The 18,563-nt window shown below is 36.6% G+C and overlaps 1 protein-coding gene across 1 annotated transcript in view; it reads right to left on the bottom strand.

The window, feature by feature from the left end:
• LOC136827084 (protein ECT2-like) overlaps nt 1-18,563 on the bottom strand; it is a 247,932-nt gene that overhangs the window by 180,684 nt on the left and 48,685 nt on the right. Inside the window, exon 9 of the mRNA XM_067084838.1 lies at nt 11,157-11,177. Within this exon, the coding sequence (XP_066940939.1) occupies nt 11,157-11,177 (21 nt within the window). The remainder of the gene's footprint in view (nt 1-11,156; nt 11,178-18,563) is intronic.

Genomic DNA, 18,563 nt, shown 5'->3' with positions numbered 1-18,563 from the left:
TTATAATAAAATAAAATCCCCAATGAGGTGGCTTAAATAAGGTACATATAACATCACATAGTACAAATTTTCTAGGTAATTTTGTAGGTATTTCAAGGTGACTAACAACCTGGTGAACTCATAAAAATCTATGTGCATATACAAAATTCTATAAAATACAATCAGATCCAAGTAAGCAAGGTTCTATCTACAGTACATTTACACACAGATAACAAGATATGGAAATTTAGGCTACAAAATGCTATTCCTTACAAGTAAAGCACAAATACATAGAGAAGCTAAATCAATATCTACATAAAGGAACATTACTGCTGTATTCACCTTGATAGTCAAAGAGCAGTATTAGATAGCAATAAGTAATTTAAAAAGACACGACAAAACTGTTCTCCCTGCATAAAAACAAAAATCTAGCCATATCAAAAGCACTTTCAATGAAGTTTCATCAAAAACATCAAATAAAAATTATTTCAAATCTGAGTGTTTTAAAGATACATCAAAGTCCGGCGACCTACATTTCTTCTTATGCCTACCAACAAATCTTTTCATAATGAAAAAATTTATATACTCAACATCGTTGCCAAATTATTACCAAGAACCTTTTGCATCCTCTGTGCTAACTTCATAATGTTATCTTGAGACTTTTTTATCTGAGCATAAGCAAGACCCATTGGGATGTATCCACTCTTATGGGTGTTTAGTCATTTTCAGAAGACTGGAGAGCGTGTGTTGTCATTGGATATCTATGAAGCACCTGACAGTCTTGTTATACGAACTTAACCTTATCTTTCTCTACCACTTGCATTCATGCTTGTGCCATTGAGTCTCCCACATATATTTTTCTTCCTTAAAACCCTAACATTCAACAATCAATCCCACTACACAGACAGCTGTCCGTTCTCTGCCAATCAAATTTGATCTTATGACCATATATGGAAGAGGTTTCCTAATTTCAACTTTTTGACCCCAGTCTCTTACAAGAATGAATATCAAATCATTTAAGCAGTTAAATTCTCCCACGGTATGCAATTAAACTAATTTCTACCAACATATTGATTCAGGCTGTTTCAAACTTGTCTTGGAGAAATCATAAGCTGTCTCACAAAACTGTTTTGTTTGAAAGTTTAAGGTCCTACCTTCACCCCAGTTATCAACATTTTATGTAGTCTTATGCATCGCCATCTGGAATAAATTTTATGCCAGAGGTAATTTATATTTTGTTTCTCTTTGAATTTTAAAATAAAAGCAACTTGTCTAACCAATGAGACCCCTTCAATAATTTTCTATGCATTCCTGCTGCTCTTCTCACTTTCACTTCTCCATCTAAAGAATTTCTGAATTATCTTTCCCCATCCTTTCTCATCACATATTCAAACTACTTAAATCTTTGAAATCTCAGTACTTTTCCAACCACTAGACACTATTTCTCTATTACTTCCATATTCATAATATGATCTTACAAGTGTACCTCAGCAATGAATCTTAACACTGTATTTAGTTCCCCTTCTCAAAATATGACATTTTTATAATAAAATAAAGTTTTATATATATACTTCCCAAGTAATTACATAGCTATAGGTTTCTACTCGCCTGGTGCTTGAATTTTTAAATTCACGGTTGCGCTACTTTTGTTTTGACTAGGCGACTGACGCCACCCACTTTCGGGGTATGAGAGAAACCAGCTCAGCAAATGAGTTCAATGTTTATGCCTTCCAACCATGTGAGGGGAGGAGGGAGGGCTTTGATCATGTAATTACTTGTTAAGTATATATAAAACTTCCAATATAAAAATGTCATTTTTATTTTTCTTTATATAAGCAACTTACCAAGTAATTGCATAGCTGAATCCCACATTGCAAGAGGAGGGATGCACAAACTTATCTGCTCCAGTCCATTAATAATTGTAATGTAAAATGAATAGAAATATTGTTAGCATTGGCAAAATGCTTGCTGGTTCCTTACAGGATGAGAGAGCTGCTGCAGGAAAGTACTGCCTCTGGATGACGCTCTTCTCAACCTGTAGAGGTATGGCAGTATAGCCAGGGATCGCCTGCTACATCAATAGGATTCTTTGCAGCCAATGAGTATCTGATTGCATGCAAAGAATTAAAAATGTTGTCCCTGCCTTGGGCTCAGTACCATAAGATAAAACCAGAGAAAAAACACAAACAATTAAAAACCAATACCCAACCATTGAAAGATAAACCGGTGGGCACTCTATGTACTTAGTAACCCCAGGCTCCCCTACAACTTGACACTCTTAATCAAGGCAAAAATTAAAAGGACTGAAGGAATACTTCCTACACTCCTCCTCCCAACACCATGCCAGCAACCAAAATTGGACCCAAGGTACTGCAATTTTCATACACAGTTTCAATTTTATTCAAGTAATATGATGCAAAAACAGGTTTGCACTTCCAAATCATTGCCTGGATAATAGCGGAAATAGACAAATTATGTTTGAAAGCCAGGGATGTGGCTACTACCCTCACTTCATGCGCTCTTACCTTCACTAAGGGTAATACATCCTCCTTAACCTATGAGTGAGCCTCCAGGATTAGGTCTACGAGAGGACAAGAGGGGTTCTTTACTGAGCACCAAAGGTTGCTTGAAACACCACAAATCTTTTCCGTTCTTAGCAAATAGTATTTTAGTGCCCTTACAGGGCAAAAAGTCCTTTCTTCCTCTTCAGGACCTAGAATATCTACCAGACTCTTTATAACAAAGGAGCGAGGCCAGGGATTGGAAGGGGTCTCACTTTTTGCTGAGAATCTAGGGTAAATGAGCAAATCACATTACCCTGAGAGAATCCAATTTTCTTGTCTATTGTGTTTAGCTCACCCACACACTTGGCAGTGTCTAATGCTACTAAAAACAAAGTCTTTCTTGTGAGGTCCCTCAAAGAGATTGACTGAAGAGGTTCGAAACGTGGTTCCAACAACCACTGAAGGACAACGTCCAGATTCCAAGCTACAATTTTTTCTTCTTTTTGTTTAGTTGTATCAAACAACTTGATGAGATCTGACAGGTCTTTATTAGAAGAGAGATCTACTCTCCTGTGTCTAAAAACTGAGCTCAGCATTGCTCTGTAGCCCTTAAAGGTTGAGAAAAACAGACCTCTGGATGATTTTAAACAGAGTAGGGAATCACTAACCTCCACTAAAGACGTCTTAGAAAACAAGATGTTGCGTCTTTTGCACCAGTCATAGAAAACTGTCCACTTGACCTGATAAATCTTGCTCAAGGATTGCCACCTGCATCGCACAATTGCATCTGCAACTTCTTTTGAAAATTCTTTCGCTCTTACCAATTTCCTGACAGTCTAAATGCGGTCAGGACGAGAGTGGACAGTCTTTGATGGAACCGCCTGAAATGCCGTTGTCTGAGTAAATTGGGTTTTTGAAGCAATGGCCTCGGAAAGTCCATCAGAAGCTCCAGCAAGTCCGGAAACCATTCCTGGGCTGGCCAGAATGGCACTACTAGTGTCACTGATACATTTTGGTGATTCAGGAACTTGTTTATGACTTCCCTCACCATCTTGAATGTGGGAAAGGCATAAAGGTCTTTGTCCGACCAATCTATGAGCATTGTGTGTCGCCCATGCTTGTGGATCCGGGCCTGGGGAACAATACAGAGGGAGACAATGGTTCTTTGCAGTTGCGAATAGATCCAGAACTGGCTTTCCCAACAGTTTCCAAAGACTGAGGCACATTAGGGGGTCTAGAGTCAACTCCATGGGGAGAACTTATTTTTGACAGCTCAGTTCATCTGCTAATACATTGAACCTCCTCTAAATGAACCTGGTTAGGATTTGCGTCTGATTCTGATCCACCCATATGAGAGGGGCTCTTGCTGCTTGGCCAAGGGTAAACGAATGCATTCCCCCCTGCTTCTTGACATAGGACAGTGCCATAGTGTGGTCCGAGTGGAAAGTCACTGTCTTTCCAGACAATACCATTGCAAATGCTTGCAAGAGTAGACACTAGTGAATTGCTGTCAGTTCTTTGACATTTATATGCCCCTCCTGTTCTGGAGTCCATAGGCCAGAGACCTCCCTGTCTCCCAAGAGAGCTCCCCAACCTAGGTCTGATGCATCTGAATAAAACACTAGGTCGGGGCTCAGAGGAAGGAGCGACTTCCCTTGAGAGCTTGTCTCTTGATTTCCACCAAAGCAGGTCCTGCTTCATTTCCAGAGTTATTGGAAAAAAAAAAAGTGTCAAGGCATTTCTTTCTGTTCCAACTGACTTTCAGAAAGAATTGTAAGTTCCTCATATGTAGCCTTCCCAGGGTTACGAATTGTTCCACGGATGAGAGGGTCCTTAACAGGCTCATCCAACTATTTGCTGAGCAGGACTAAAGGGAGAGGAATTTGGGGGGGTGGGAAAAACCCAAAAAATCAGTGAGTTTACCCTCATCCCCAGTGGGACCTGGAAGTAGGTGTTCTTCATGTCTACCAAAATCATCCAATCTCCTTGGCAAATGGATGCATGGAGAGACTGGCTTGTTTCCATTTTGAACCTGGTATTCTGGACATACAAATTCAGGGCAATCACATCCACAACTGGCCTCCAGCCCCCCCGAGGCCTTGGGGACTACAAACTACTGATTGTAGAAACCCGGAGAGATGTCCTTGACCAATTCGACGGCTTCTTTCTCGAGGAGTGATAACACTTCTTGGGAGAGGGCAGAAAACCTCTTGGAGCCTACTGAGTAGGCTGTCAGTATCACGGGCATACTGGTTAAAGGAGGCTTTCGCAGGAAAAGGATTGAATAACCTTCCCTAAAAACTTCCACAATCCAAGTTTCTGCTTCTATCGCTTCCCAACGCTCCCATGACATACAGGAGTGCAAGCCTTATGAAACCCTCTATACACTAATAGGATACTATATTATTATTTTTGTAGAAGTCTGGCTACCTCTGCCCATTTCATCCACACAGGCATTTTTTTTTTCTGCTCTAAATTCCACTTTTGCAGCCCAGTGTCCCCAAGGTAAGAAAGATGCACAGTAATACCCGTAAGAAAGATGCACAGTAATACCCCGAACTTGCGCGATTCGAGTTGCACGAATTCACAGACACGAACTTTTCATTGGAACCTAACTAACTGTCATACACAAGTTTTTATAGACACGCAAACATTTGAGAATACTGAGAAACCCTGCAAAAATGTTTGTTTAATTTTTAATGTAATTTATAAATACAGTAATATAATTTCTCTCTCTCTCTCTCTCTCTCTCCCTCCCTCTCTTTTACTGAGATGAGAGAATTTTTATGGTACATGTATATGTTTATTTGTTTTGTATGATAAATAAATTTTTTTATCTAATAAGTAATAATTTTCAAATATTAATGATTAAATGATAATACTGTAATAATAATTTCTGGATTAAATGTCACCCGGTGAAATAGTCCATTCAGCACTTATTTCTAGGTTAATAATAATAATAATAATAATAACTGTAATTGCAGAATTCATATGTGATACATATTTTAAACAAACAAACATCTTTCCGTCATCTTTTGGAAGAAGCTTGAAGGGAAATCTGTCACACATGTCGATTTAACATGACAAGGAGGGGGAGTGTTGCTGATTAGAGGGTCAAAGGTTTCTTACATAATTCTCTCACTCTCTCTCTTCCTCTCTCTCTCTGTGTCCATAAAAATTCATAAAAAATTTCACTCTTGTAAGTAAGGACAACTGTTCTCTCTCTCTCTCTCTCTCTCTCTCTCTCTCTCTCTCTCTCTCTCTCTCTCTCTCTCTCTCTCTCTCTCTTTTGTTCTAGTTAGCGCAACCTACGTATTACTGTTTCTCTATATGTCTTAAACTGTACAGTAGATAATTTTAAATTGATCTAACTGTACATGCACCATTCTAGAGACATAGAGCATTTCAGAACAAAGAGAAAGAGACTTAATATTAAGTTTTTAAAAACGAGGTTGAGAAGACTTCTAAAAATAGATCGGTGGAATGGGGGAGAGAGAAATAAAATACTAATCTTCACTCTCTCCTATATTTTTATGTCAACTGTTTATTTCTTTTTTTAGGGGTAATGTATTAAACTAACTTTTACATGAAATTACAGTAACTTTAATTTCATTTAAAGGTTATTTTAATACTAATTTCCATCTTTTGACATCTAACTTACGGATAACTTTTTCTCTCTCTCTCTCATGTTATTCTCTCTCCTGTTAATAATTCATAAATAATTTAACTTGATATTTCACCTCATGTGTTACTCTCTCTCCAACTTATTATTTCTCTGTACGTCTTTACCTGTACAGTAGGTAGTTCAAATTAATCTCATTTTACCTGTATCGTCTACAAAGTGTAAATAAGCTAGTGTGGCAAATATGTTCTTAAACATAGAGACATAATAACTAGAGTTGTATTAGTCCAAATAAAAAAACACTTTGTTCATGAAAAAGTATTTCAGAACAAAGTGAAAGAGACACAGAATAAAGAAGTTATTAAAAAGAGGTTGAGAAGACTTCTAAAAATAGATCGGTCAAAGGGGAGAGACAGAAATTTTCTTCCAACTCTCCATTTTTATGTCAACCATTTATTTCTTTTTTAAGGGTAATGTATTAAGCTAACTTTTAAATGAAATTACAGTAACTTTCATTTCATTTAAAAGTTAGCTTAATAATTTGGGAGCATGATGAGGGTCATATTTAGTGTTTAAACTTTAGAAATAAGCATTTATTAGCATTTTTAGAGACCGTGCCAAACTTATGTGAAAATTCGCCTTGCGAAAGGGGTTCTGGAACCTAATCTCGCGTAGGTTCGGGGGATGACTGTACTGAACTACCACTTCAGGATTTTTACTCTTGGCATATAACCAGAGTGACAGTAATGGTTTAATTTTCTTCATCTTTATTAATTTTGTTGCAACTGACCATGAAAACTATTCCATTATCAATGACTGGTGTTTAAATTTTGATTCACTAGTATTAATTTTGTTTTCTTTGGTGGTTTAATTTTGATTCATCATTATTACAGTAATTATGTCTTCATTGGTGGTTTAATTTTGATTAAACATTATTATTAAGTCTGTCTTCTTTGGTGGTTTAATTTTGATTCCCCAGTATTAATTCTGTCTTCTTAATGACTGTACCTTAAATATTTTTGTTTGGTAATTTGGATCATCACTACAAATGTATAATATACAACTGTCGATTTATGTAAAGGCTGCCACTAACGTTCAGTTATACCTGCGCAGTTATGTCAGCCTGTGCAGGCAAACCTTCACCACTAATGTTACAGTAAACCCCCAGTATTCGCGGTCTCACTATTCACGGATTTCTCTGTGGAACGTATATACCCATTATTCATGGAAAATTCACCCATTCGCGGTATTTTTCACTTAGAAATATTCTCAAACTACTGTACTGTATTTTTATATAATTTCCATGACTAAATGCAATTTTTGTGATAAAACTATTAAAATACTCAGATATAAGCATTTTTAGATGGCTTTTTTGGGGGGTTTAAACTATCAAAATAGGCAGTTCTAAGTGTTTTAAGAGGGGTTTTAAGTGCTCGCGGATTTTAGCTATTCGTGGGGGGTGCAGTACGCATCCCCTGCAAATATGGGGGTTTTACTGTACAGATTTTTCCTCAGTCCTCTGTAGCAGCCATGGCATCAACAAATGATGCTCTGGCTGTAACTGGCTTGCTATTGGCATAAAAAATTCATAAACGTTAAGTAAGATGTCCAGTGAAAAAGTAGTTAAAAAAAAAAAAACTAATTCAATACTCCCATGTGAATTTGTTAAAATTTAAATGTGCCCCATGGACTTTTATGATATTTATTGAATAATTTATGAATGAAGGGAGAGTTCCATGGCAAGACAATTGTGTTAAATTAGTAGTTTGTTTTCATTTCATAGCTGACATACATAGGCCTAATACTGTTGTTTTTGTTTCACTAAAATGCTTAACCCCTTAATGGACTAACCCAAGATATCTTGTGATCAGTGTTCAAAAAATTTTGGAATTACGAGATATCTCGTAAAAAAGTTAAATGCTAATATAGGACTAATATGAGATGTCTCGTGATCCAGTATTGTTTTAAGGCTTCTTCGAGATATCTTATGCTACATCACACGTTGGGCAGTGGTACTTGCTGCTGGAAGTGGTGAGTTGCCGAGAATGACTTTTTTGTTTTTTCACACCGACTATGCTTCATTAGTAGCACTTCATTGGTCATCCTGGTCATTTGTTTTTGTTTGTTTGTTTTTTTGCTTTTTGCCTGTTTTTAGGTAAGTTTGGTTGTTTTATTTGTCATCTTAGACTGTTTTTATGTTATAGTGTATTACTGATTTATCACGCTGCTGTTGTCTCTTTTGTTAGCTAATCCCTTGATACATCGAGTAACCGGCGATCTTGAGAGCTTGTTCGTTTGTTTTATATCTTCTTTTTGCCTGTTTTTAAGTAAGTTTGGTTGTTTTAGTTGTCATCTTAGACTGTTTATATGTTATATTATTTATTTATTACGTTGATGTCGCGTCTTTTGTTACTTAATCCCTTGACTATTTTGTGATATGTCGAATTTAATTTTTTTTCTTTTATGCTGTGTACGCACCATTACTAGCTCTATAGTGGTGACTTTGAGAATCTGTTTGTTTTATTGCTTCTTTTTTACTGTTTTCAGGTAAGTTTGATTGACTTATTTGTCATTTTAGATTGTTCATATGATATATTATTGATTTACAGTATTACGTTGACGTTATGTAATTTGTTAGTCTATTATTGACTATTTATTATTTTAGCCCAGTTATGGCAAGTTACCATGATGACAGGGATACTGAAGAAATCATTTACTGATCTTGAAATGCCTATTTTCAATTTACTTAAGCTAAGCATACTAGATATCTCGTGATAGACCAAAACAGGTATAATTTGTATTATGATATAACTCATTAATGACCATAAGAAGGTCTCAAACTGAGTTTCCTAAAAATCACTACAGTATTTTACATAATCTTAGTTTTGTGTTGAAATTAAGAAGTATAGTGTCTAAACAACTTATATTTTTAATTAATTAAATAAAATAACTGGAATCATTTTTGACACATTATGTTAAAAAAATAGGTCCTTTACGGGGTTAATAGAACTGATTTGTTTTCATTTCAAGAATGACTTTCTTACGATATGTTACAATGATTGAGCATCCATAGTTTACTACTGTTCCTTTGTTTCATTTGTGAGTTGATTAGTCTAATTTCATTTCAAAATAGCTTACATGGGATGTGAGCAATGAATAAACATAGTACATAGTCTAAAACTGTTGTTTTTTTTTTATCAGAAAGTAGAATATTATTTTGTTTTCATTTTAAAAATAAATTCCATATATTATGCATAATCATGAATAGAAGCATTGTAGGCCTATTCTTGTTTTATAGCATTTTGCCATAATGAATATATTTTATTCTCATTTAAAAACTGACTTGCATATATGGCTTGTAACCATAAATAAACACACACATAGGCTAGTCTGTAACGACAGCCTTTGGATTTTACTTGCTCAAGCCAAGTCTCATTCAAATAGATTACAATGAAATCTACGAGACAGTCAGGAATGATGCTGCTACTCTCAGCCTTCGTTATACATAATTATTTTTCCTGTGGAAAAACTGCAAATTTATAAATACGAGCGTACAGTATATTATTATGACTTCAGTATCAATTATTAAAAAACAATACATCATTAATTTAGGTATGTTCTTGACTGCTACATACTACCTGCCTGGGGACGGAAAGCAAAGCGAGCCAAAAAAGTTGCCTCCCTACATTAACGTTGAAGTGCACCTGTGCAGGTCATTTGGCCAGAGGCATATCAATTGAGATGAGCTAATTGCTCAGGTTGCCTGTGCAGGTTGTTCACATTAATGTTCAGGTTTACCTGCAAAGGCTGATTGTGCAGGTATAACTGAATGTTAGTGGTGGCCCTAAACCTGCTCAGAGATTTCTTTAAAAATTCCTCAATGAATTAAATGAAACACTGAAAGATGCAACAAGAGATTTTACACACACACACACGCACACATTCAAACATGGATAACACTATTTCTCAGCATCAAAAACAGTCCAGTATCAAACACAAACCCCAATTTTGACTAGCAATAAGAAAAAAAACAAAAAAGTCAACATTCAGTAAAATAAATAATATTAAAAATATGGTCATAACACATTCACAAGTTTTTAGCTGTTTTGGTTGGTACACTGCACACATTTGGCTTCTCAATGTCCTGAAATATTGCAGTTTTTGAGTTCTTTTCTTTTGATGTAATGTTTTTTTTCCAATTCAGGGGTTCTGATTACTGTCTAGCAAAGATATCTTTTATCTGGAGTTAGGATAAGTTTATGAAAAACGTAAATTTTGGCCTCTCACATGCACAGTATGTTTATGAAACTTGTTTCAGGAGAAAGTGGTCTTTGATGCTGAGACATATAGTATATATTTGTACTCCACACTCCATTTGTCTTCATTCTTATTTATAAGTTCCATAAATTGTGACTAATGAGTCATACATAAACAATTCATACTGGAAATGAGTTTCTTTAGAAGCACCATCCACAAACTTTAAAGCTCCAACACAAAATTTCTATTTTCAATCAAGAGTCATTATTATTTGTAAAATCTGGCCCCATGCTCTTAAAAAGACTCACTGACCATGAGAATAGGCAAAATTGAAAAGAAAAAATAACTTTCACTGCTTTCAAATAAAATCAAATGAAGTACCACTGAGCAATAAGTAATCTGCTACAAAAGCAACTTTCATGGTTGCCTGAATCACACAACATAACAAGGGATAACTACTTACTACATAATTAATGTACCGTAAGTGGACAATATACAATACAGAATTAACGATACAAAGAACAAAACCAAAGGAAAGGTTGTCTAACAAGGAATAGAGAATTGCATTCCAAGGTCTGAAATAACAACAAAATTGACAGGTTTCATTCATTCAACAAAGCTGCTCTCCCGTAAGTGTCTGATGTTAGCTGTGTTGTTGGTTACATTTTCAGTCATATTTCCTATACGTACATTTATAAATTAAGAAAAGAATAGTGGCTAGCCTGCCTAATTGTTAACTTTATTAAAAAAGAATTACAGTTATGAAGAAAAATATCTCACCATGATTCCCTTACCCATCTATCTCATTGCTTAACCTGCAAAGCAAAAGAAAAACAAAAGTCAATTGCTTAACTGGTGTACTGTAGGTTAAAGTACTTACAAAGGTAGTAACAAGGCATTTTAAGTAATTCAACTCAGTCCCTAAATAATAAGAAAAATTTCATAACTACAATTACTACAGTAATAATAAACCCTAGTCACAAGATGATTTTATTGTGTATATGGTGTAAACAGTTCAATGTACATGTCTTCACATATCCAAGCATCACAATCATCATACTGAATTGTTATTGATGAGAAACACAAATCAGAACTTATAGAAATTTGAACGTACACCACTGTACTATTAAACAGACAAACACAGAAAATTCTTTAACAACTGACAGAAACTTGCTTGAGATAGCTTTTCAAAGAAGAAAAAAATTTCAACAATGCCAATTCTCTTCTGCTACACACACATATGCTTAATTCTGCAGGGGGAGAGAGTAACTTACCTCAACTGACAACCTTTTTCAATTATCAGATATTCATCAGAAACAACAATTTTTCTGGAATTACTTGTAAAGGGGGAAAAGATCCTGAGATAATATCTGCTAAGCTAAGAACAAAGACTCTTTCAAGAGACATGTGGTGCAGTCATTCTTGTATTTGCTTCTATACAAGCATGAATCCTTTTCTATAACTGCACATTATTCTTGTTCTTCCATGATTGTTACATGTAGTAGCAAAGTTCCTGTGAATGTACCACTTTTCCACCACAAAGTCAAGCTTCTGTACATGGTTCTTTGTGAGTAAGGATAGCCTCAAATCATTTTTTTAACACAAGTTCGAACTGCACAGAGCTAAAGTACGATTACTGTACTTAATTTACTTAATTCTGGGAAATTTTCAGTATATGTATTCTTACAGGACAAAGGCTTAACCTTGTTCTGCAAATCACCCTTTAAAATGGCTGACTCATAGAGGACCAAGATGTCGCCCAAATCAGCAGACTTTCTCATCCATTAACCACTCCCCAATCTCATCCATTAACCACTCCCCAATCCTATCCACTTCTGCCATGAGTTCTCTGGTACTTTGAGTCCTATCGACGGAGTGTCACATGACCTGCAGCATCCACAATCTTGTGAGCCTATGCCCTCAGGCCACCTGGGAGGACCCAAGTACAACTCACCTCACCAACGTTTGGTCTATTCCTGCGCAGATCTCAAGGCGAGCGGACCTGTTTCTGGTAACGCCCAATGGAACAAGAGGATGCCGCCTGCAGCACATGTAGCTGCTCTTGTGGGCCGTTTATCAAGTGATGAGTGTCTTGAAGACCTCTCAAGATAAGTCTAAGCATTGCATGGGGCTAACGGTGACCTATTTCCTTATTCCTTCCTTTTATCCATTAACCTTCTCCCAATCCCTTAGCGTGATATTCATGTGTCCTCTCTCCTACGACACCCCAAGTCCCACCCTGGCCCACATACAAACTCCTCTACACCAAGCCATCCATCGTTCTGCATGTAGAGTTTAATTCCAATTTAGGAAAAGTGCAATGAAAGTGAGCCTTTCCTGGCTGTGCCATTCATGTGCACATTGTTAGTTATGGAAACTTAACAGCTCAGCTGCATGGTGTTAGGGCTTCATTCCTTGCCAGTTCTATATTTAATTCAACACCTCTCACCTTCAGAGGGATGCTTTATCGTGAGTGACTCAAGAACTCAGCTCACAAAATGTTAACCAGTCTCCTCCCACGTGGGGAACCAGACAGAGATGATTTCCCCTCATCACAGTATTGCTGAAGATTTATTCTTATAATTATCTAATGTTTTTTTATTTAGGGTTGTCTGTAATTATTTCATGCCCTTCTGCACTATTATTTGTTATTAAATCCTTAAGTGTTCACTGAGTGTAATTACACCTTGAAGTAGAATATTCTAATTTAAAATTTTATGTTACCTATTTAATTTCTTTATGTTCATTCATGTGTTTTGTTTTACTGGCAGTCATTTTTATAATGGCTGTTGTGCTTAGGCAGGCTGTGACAGTAACAGTATGCGACATACAATATTCATGAATCGACCATTTGCTGAAACTATCAGTCATACATAAGACATTCGTAAATCTGTCTGCAAATCTGCTCCTTAAAGTGTTTGTGTGACTTCAGTGACTTGCAACAGATGGAAAAAGCTAGAGTAAGATTACTGTACTTAACTTGCTTAATTCTGGGAAATTTTTAGTAACTATATGCAAACAATATTTATGAATCAACCATTTACTGACACTATCAGTCATAAATAAGACATTTGTAATTCTGCAAACTGGCTCCATAAAGTGTTTATGTGACTTCATTGGTTTACAACAAAGAATTGTGGATACTATTGCAATTAGGATGAAATCAAACATAAAAACATTTGATAGAAAACAGAACAAATGTGAGGTCTTTCTGTGTTAGCACTCGAACTTTCACATTTTAAAAGCCAGAAAGGCTTGAAAATTTTGAAACTTGCAGTATACACTGATTGAGCAGATGTAGGAGATGCTGGAGACCAAAAATTTTAAGTAAAATCACTGAAGAGAAACTACTAGCCTGAGAAGTCACTTAATGCCAGTGAAACCAGCAGTTACTTTATGCCAGTGAAACCAGTATATTTTACAAGTAAAGGTTACTGTACCTAGGACACTATCACAATGGATGGCAGTATTCAAATTCAAAACGCTTAACCCTTGAGCCCTATTTACAAAAACCCGTATTAAAGCGCCAAGCGGAAAAAGTTTTTTCAAAAATCACAGCACGCTTAGTTTTTAGATTAAACAGTCCGGTATCTTTCCTGAAAGATTTAAATTAACTCTGTGGCGGAGTCGGGTATCTTTCCTGAAAGATTTCAAGCCGCCAAATGTTTTGAATGGAATTGGCGCAAAAAAGAGTATTTTTGACAAAAATAGATCACCATACACCACCTCTGAGAGCTGTTTTTAAGATTATGGAGTTCATTTTTTCTGACCCCAACCAAGCACTTTTTTCTCGGATGATAGTGATACTTTTGAAGTGATCCTTTTAGTAGAAAAAATTAGTAGAAATGACCAAAAAAAAGTGAAACTTTATTGTTGGAAGAATATATAAATAGCTTGGAGGAATGATTATGAACACGTTCTCGAAGGCTTGGGATGGGCTGATGAAAGTGGTGATGAGGAAAATGATCCTACATATCGTCAGCAAGAAACTGACAGTAGTAGTGATGATAGTGATGCTTATCAAGCTGAAATAATTGATGATGAAGAAGACATTCTCCGAGGCAGAGGGTCCGTTCGCCACGCCGCAGGCAACGGGGAGGGTGGGAGCAGTTCAAGCGGCCGTGGTGTTCGAAACAGCTACAGAAGATGATGGGTGACTGATTAATTTTTTTTGATTATGTTTTTTGGTTCAGCAGGAGTTGATTTTGACACCTAAAAGTGAAGAATCCGATTATTTTGGAAATTCATCGACGATGATAACAAGATTGTCGATGAAAAACGGTATCACTCGCTCCTCACAACAGGCCTCCTGGTACATCAAGATGAAGAAATGGGTGGATGTTTATCTCAAGAAAAATGATGCACGTTACTAATGCCTCATACATCGAAGCATCGTATGAGGGATTACTGGGCAAAGAATACATTTTTAAAAAAATTCATGCCATAGATATCAGAATATATTCGGTTCTTGCATTTCTAGACATTACGGGTTTTCCAATTGTCTTTTAAATACTAAAATGATAAGGGCAGAAATATAAATTAACTTTTTTGAATATTACTTTTTATATACTTTTTTTACATTTATGGGTATGTTTCATTTTCATTTTTTACGGGTAATAACTTACATGTAAATAACTTTATTGTATTATATTTGTTGTATACAAGTGCAAACTTTTAGAATTCATTATTTTGCGTGGTATTGTTTGTTAAAGTTGAAAAGGCCAGCGCCGGGCTAATTCTTTTCAGTCAGCTGTCTCCCCGCTCATCCATCTTATAGCACTTTATAATTTTTTAAAAATTTTTTAAATTTTTTTTTTTTTATCATGTGCATGCTATTACCTTTTATATGATTTTTATCCAATTTCAAAAAATGGTAGAACAGCTAAAAGCGGATTGTGAGGGTGAGTTCATTTTGCTCCTTTTTTCTCATTGCCTGTAGTTTCTGCAACCATCAGAAATGAAAAAAATATCATTATCATTTTGGAATATATAGCGAAAAAAAAAAAAACTCGTATATAATTGTATACAAATGTAACTGTGAGCAAATATAAAGTTAATTTTTTTAGTTGTAACTAAATTGCAATGATTTTGGTATATAACAGATTGTAAAACGATTAAAGCAACACAGAGCAAATATTATCACAAAATGATGCATGAATTTTTAGCACGGACGTAAAAAAGTTTTTAAAAAAATTCACCATAAATCGAAATATTGTGCTAGAGACTTTCCAATTGTTTCAAAATGAAGGAAATTGATTGAATATTACTAGACTGTAAGTTTTTTTAGCTTACAATTGCATTTTTTTTACCATTTCGTAGAGTTAAAGTTGACGAAGGTTGATTTTTTCCTATTTATCGTTATTTATATGAATATATTTCAAAAATGGTAAAAGCTAAAAGCATGATTTATTTTTTGTTGCATGAAATTTCACACACTTTGATGTATAACACTTTAAACGAATAATATTGAAAAAAATTACAACAAGTTGACTCAAGAAATGCTGATTTTTAAGAAATTTGCGGATGGAAGGAAAATTTTTTCAAAAATTCACCATAAATCGAAATATTGTGCCAGAGACTTTCCGTTTGTTGCAAAATGAAGGTAAAGGATTGATTGTGACTAGAATGTAAAATTTTGGCTTGATTGCGTTTTCGAGCATTTCGATCGAGTTAAAGTTGATTTTTTTCTATTTATTGTTATTTATATGAAAATATTTCAAAAATGGTAAAGCTAAAGCATGATTTATTTTTGTTGTATTCTACATGAAATTGCGCACATTTTGATGTATAACACTTTATGTAACGAATAATATAAAACGGCGAAAAAATTACGACAAGGTGACTCAAGAAATGCCAGGATTTTCAGCGAAGGAAAAAGTTTTTTCAAAATTTACGGATGCCCCTCAGGACACCCCTGATGCTTCCTAGGGTCGTAAAAGGCACGGGATGTGGTCCATGGTCGCCCCGTCACACGTGGGCAAACAACACGGCGCTGAGAAGCTGGGTCACTTTGGCTGCTGGGTCCTTCTCCAGCATCCCAGTCTAAAACTCGTCTCTCACACGCTCACTACCGACAGGCAGTATGCGCCTTTCACGGTCCTGACGGCTTTGAGACATCTCTGCAAACATCCTGTTGCAGCACAAATACTCAAACACTCGCCAAAGTTCTGCAAAACACGGATGCGTCAAAAAATCGCTCTCGCACAGTCCGATGCTGATGCTGTCTGGCAGTGCGAGGAGGGAATTCGGTGCATGCGGCGTCTGGGTGACGCTTATAAACAAAACAACAGCTTGATCCGTGGACTCCCAGCATCCTCAAAGGCGTGATTTGAAACCTTCCGCAAACTAGGCCTATAATTATTTTTCCGTGAATATTTAAAAAAGCATTTTTAGTCGACGTATGGTACGTTCACTTGACATCCAACAGACAATTTTCGTCAACGTATGGTACGTCCTTTAGGCGTTTAAGGGTTAATTGACTCTGAATGAAGCCTTGAAGAACTTCTAAAATTACTACAGAACTGGTAAAAAAAAATTGGCAAGTATGTTATTGATTTTGAAGGTCTTGCAATGACAAACTAACTAATTATCAACAATGTGCATGCTACCATAAGTTTAGCATTAAAGATCAGTGGCAACAGCTTTAAAAAAGTAAAAAATGCCCCAAAGTTTCTTCGGCACAATAGAGTTTTCTATACAGAGTATACTGCTGTATGAAAATTTCAACCACAGCCCATGAAACTCTTAGCTGCAGCCCATAAAGCTCTCACTGCGGCCCATGAAACTCAGCCACGGTCTGGTGGTGGCCTGTGTTGTTGGTACCTATAGCTGTATCAGAAGTACAATTATGGCTAACTTTAACCTTAAATAAAATAAAAACCATAGAGGCTCAAGGGGTGAAACTGGTAAGTTTGATGATTGGAGGGTGGATGATCAACTTACCAATTTGCAGCCCTCTAGCCTCGGTAGTTTTTAAGATCTGAGGGCGGACAGAAAAATATGACGCCCTTGACAACCTCAATTAGACTCTAGCCCTTTGCCAAGTAACAGGAATTCATGTTCCCAACTTTCACTCTCTGGAACAAGTCTGGCAGACACAGACCTTGCTTTCAAGGGGATTGTGTAGAAGGGCCCATGCTTGGGGAATTCCGAGTGACTGTGACTTGAGTTTCCACCAAGGCCAGACAGAAATCGCTCTCATAATAGCAACAACAATAAGGCTGATAAACCAAGATGAAGTGGCCAGTGAGCCTCAGCTTCCCCAGTAAAAGGAAAATTGCAGGGCAAACAACAGTTTCAGAGTCCACTTCACTGTGCAAGAATGTATAAACAGTAACCATTAAGTATAGAAAGAACCATATATGGCAGGATTTCCTTACCCTTGCTACAGCGAGGCAACGCTCCAGTTGAGATGCTTCTCCCCCTCATGAGGTGGGAGACCAGTGACAGACCAGGTGTGGCTGAACAAGTTCATGAGTTTCACTCTTTCAAGATATTGACGACAGACTTGATGAGGAGGTCCCTCAGAAAGGGTAACTTCTTGGCATCCTTGGACCTCATAGACAAGAACTTTCACATTCCAATTTATTTGCTTTCAGGAGATATCTTCCCTTTGGTTGGTCAAGAAAGTACCATCTTAGGTTGAAAATGGTCCCCCAGATCTCCATGGTGGTCTTGGCTCCTATGGCAGCCTGGGCATCCACCTTCACCTATTACCTCTTCCTACCAAAACCTGGTAACTTTGCAGCACTTTGCCACTGCCTGGCCAATCAGATCAAGCAGGAAAAGCAGGACTTAACCTTCCACACAAAGAATGTACCTGGCTATGGCACCAATACCCTGGGGAAGATAAGCACAACAAGGGACAAAATCCACTGACTAAAACCTGCTCTTCAACCATTCTTGAGGGGTGCAACTCCAATTGCAAACAGGTGGCATATTCTGACAGGACATCCAGTATCTGTGGAGATGCAGGTTACAGTAAAGGAATGTTGGAGTCACAGGATTCCTGGATCTGCAGACTGTTTTTCAGTCTTTAATTTCTTGTATCATTATTAGTAGGGGAAAAAAAAAAAAAAAACAGTGTACAGTAAACCCCCCGTGTTCGTGTTCTCATGATTCGCGGGATTTTCTGTGGAACGTACCTGTAAATTATTCGCGAAAAATTCAGCAATTTGCGGACTTTTTTGTCGGGAAATATT

This window comes from Macrobrachium rosenbergii, chromosome 41 (assembly GCF_040412425.1).
Source record: "Macrobrachium rosenbergii isolate ZJJX-2024 chromosome 41, ASM4041242v1, whole genome shotgun sequence".
NCBI classification, from domain to species: Eukaryota; Metazoa; Arthropoda; class Malacostraca; order Decapoda; family Palaemonidae; genus Macrobrachium; species Macrobrachium rosenbergii.
Note: the sequence above shows the minus strand (reverse complement) of the source record. Positions and strands in the feature narration are given on the sequence as shown.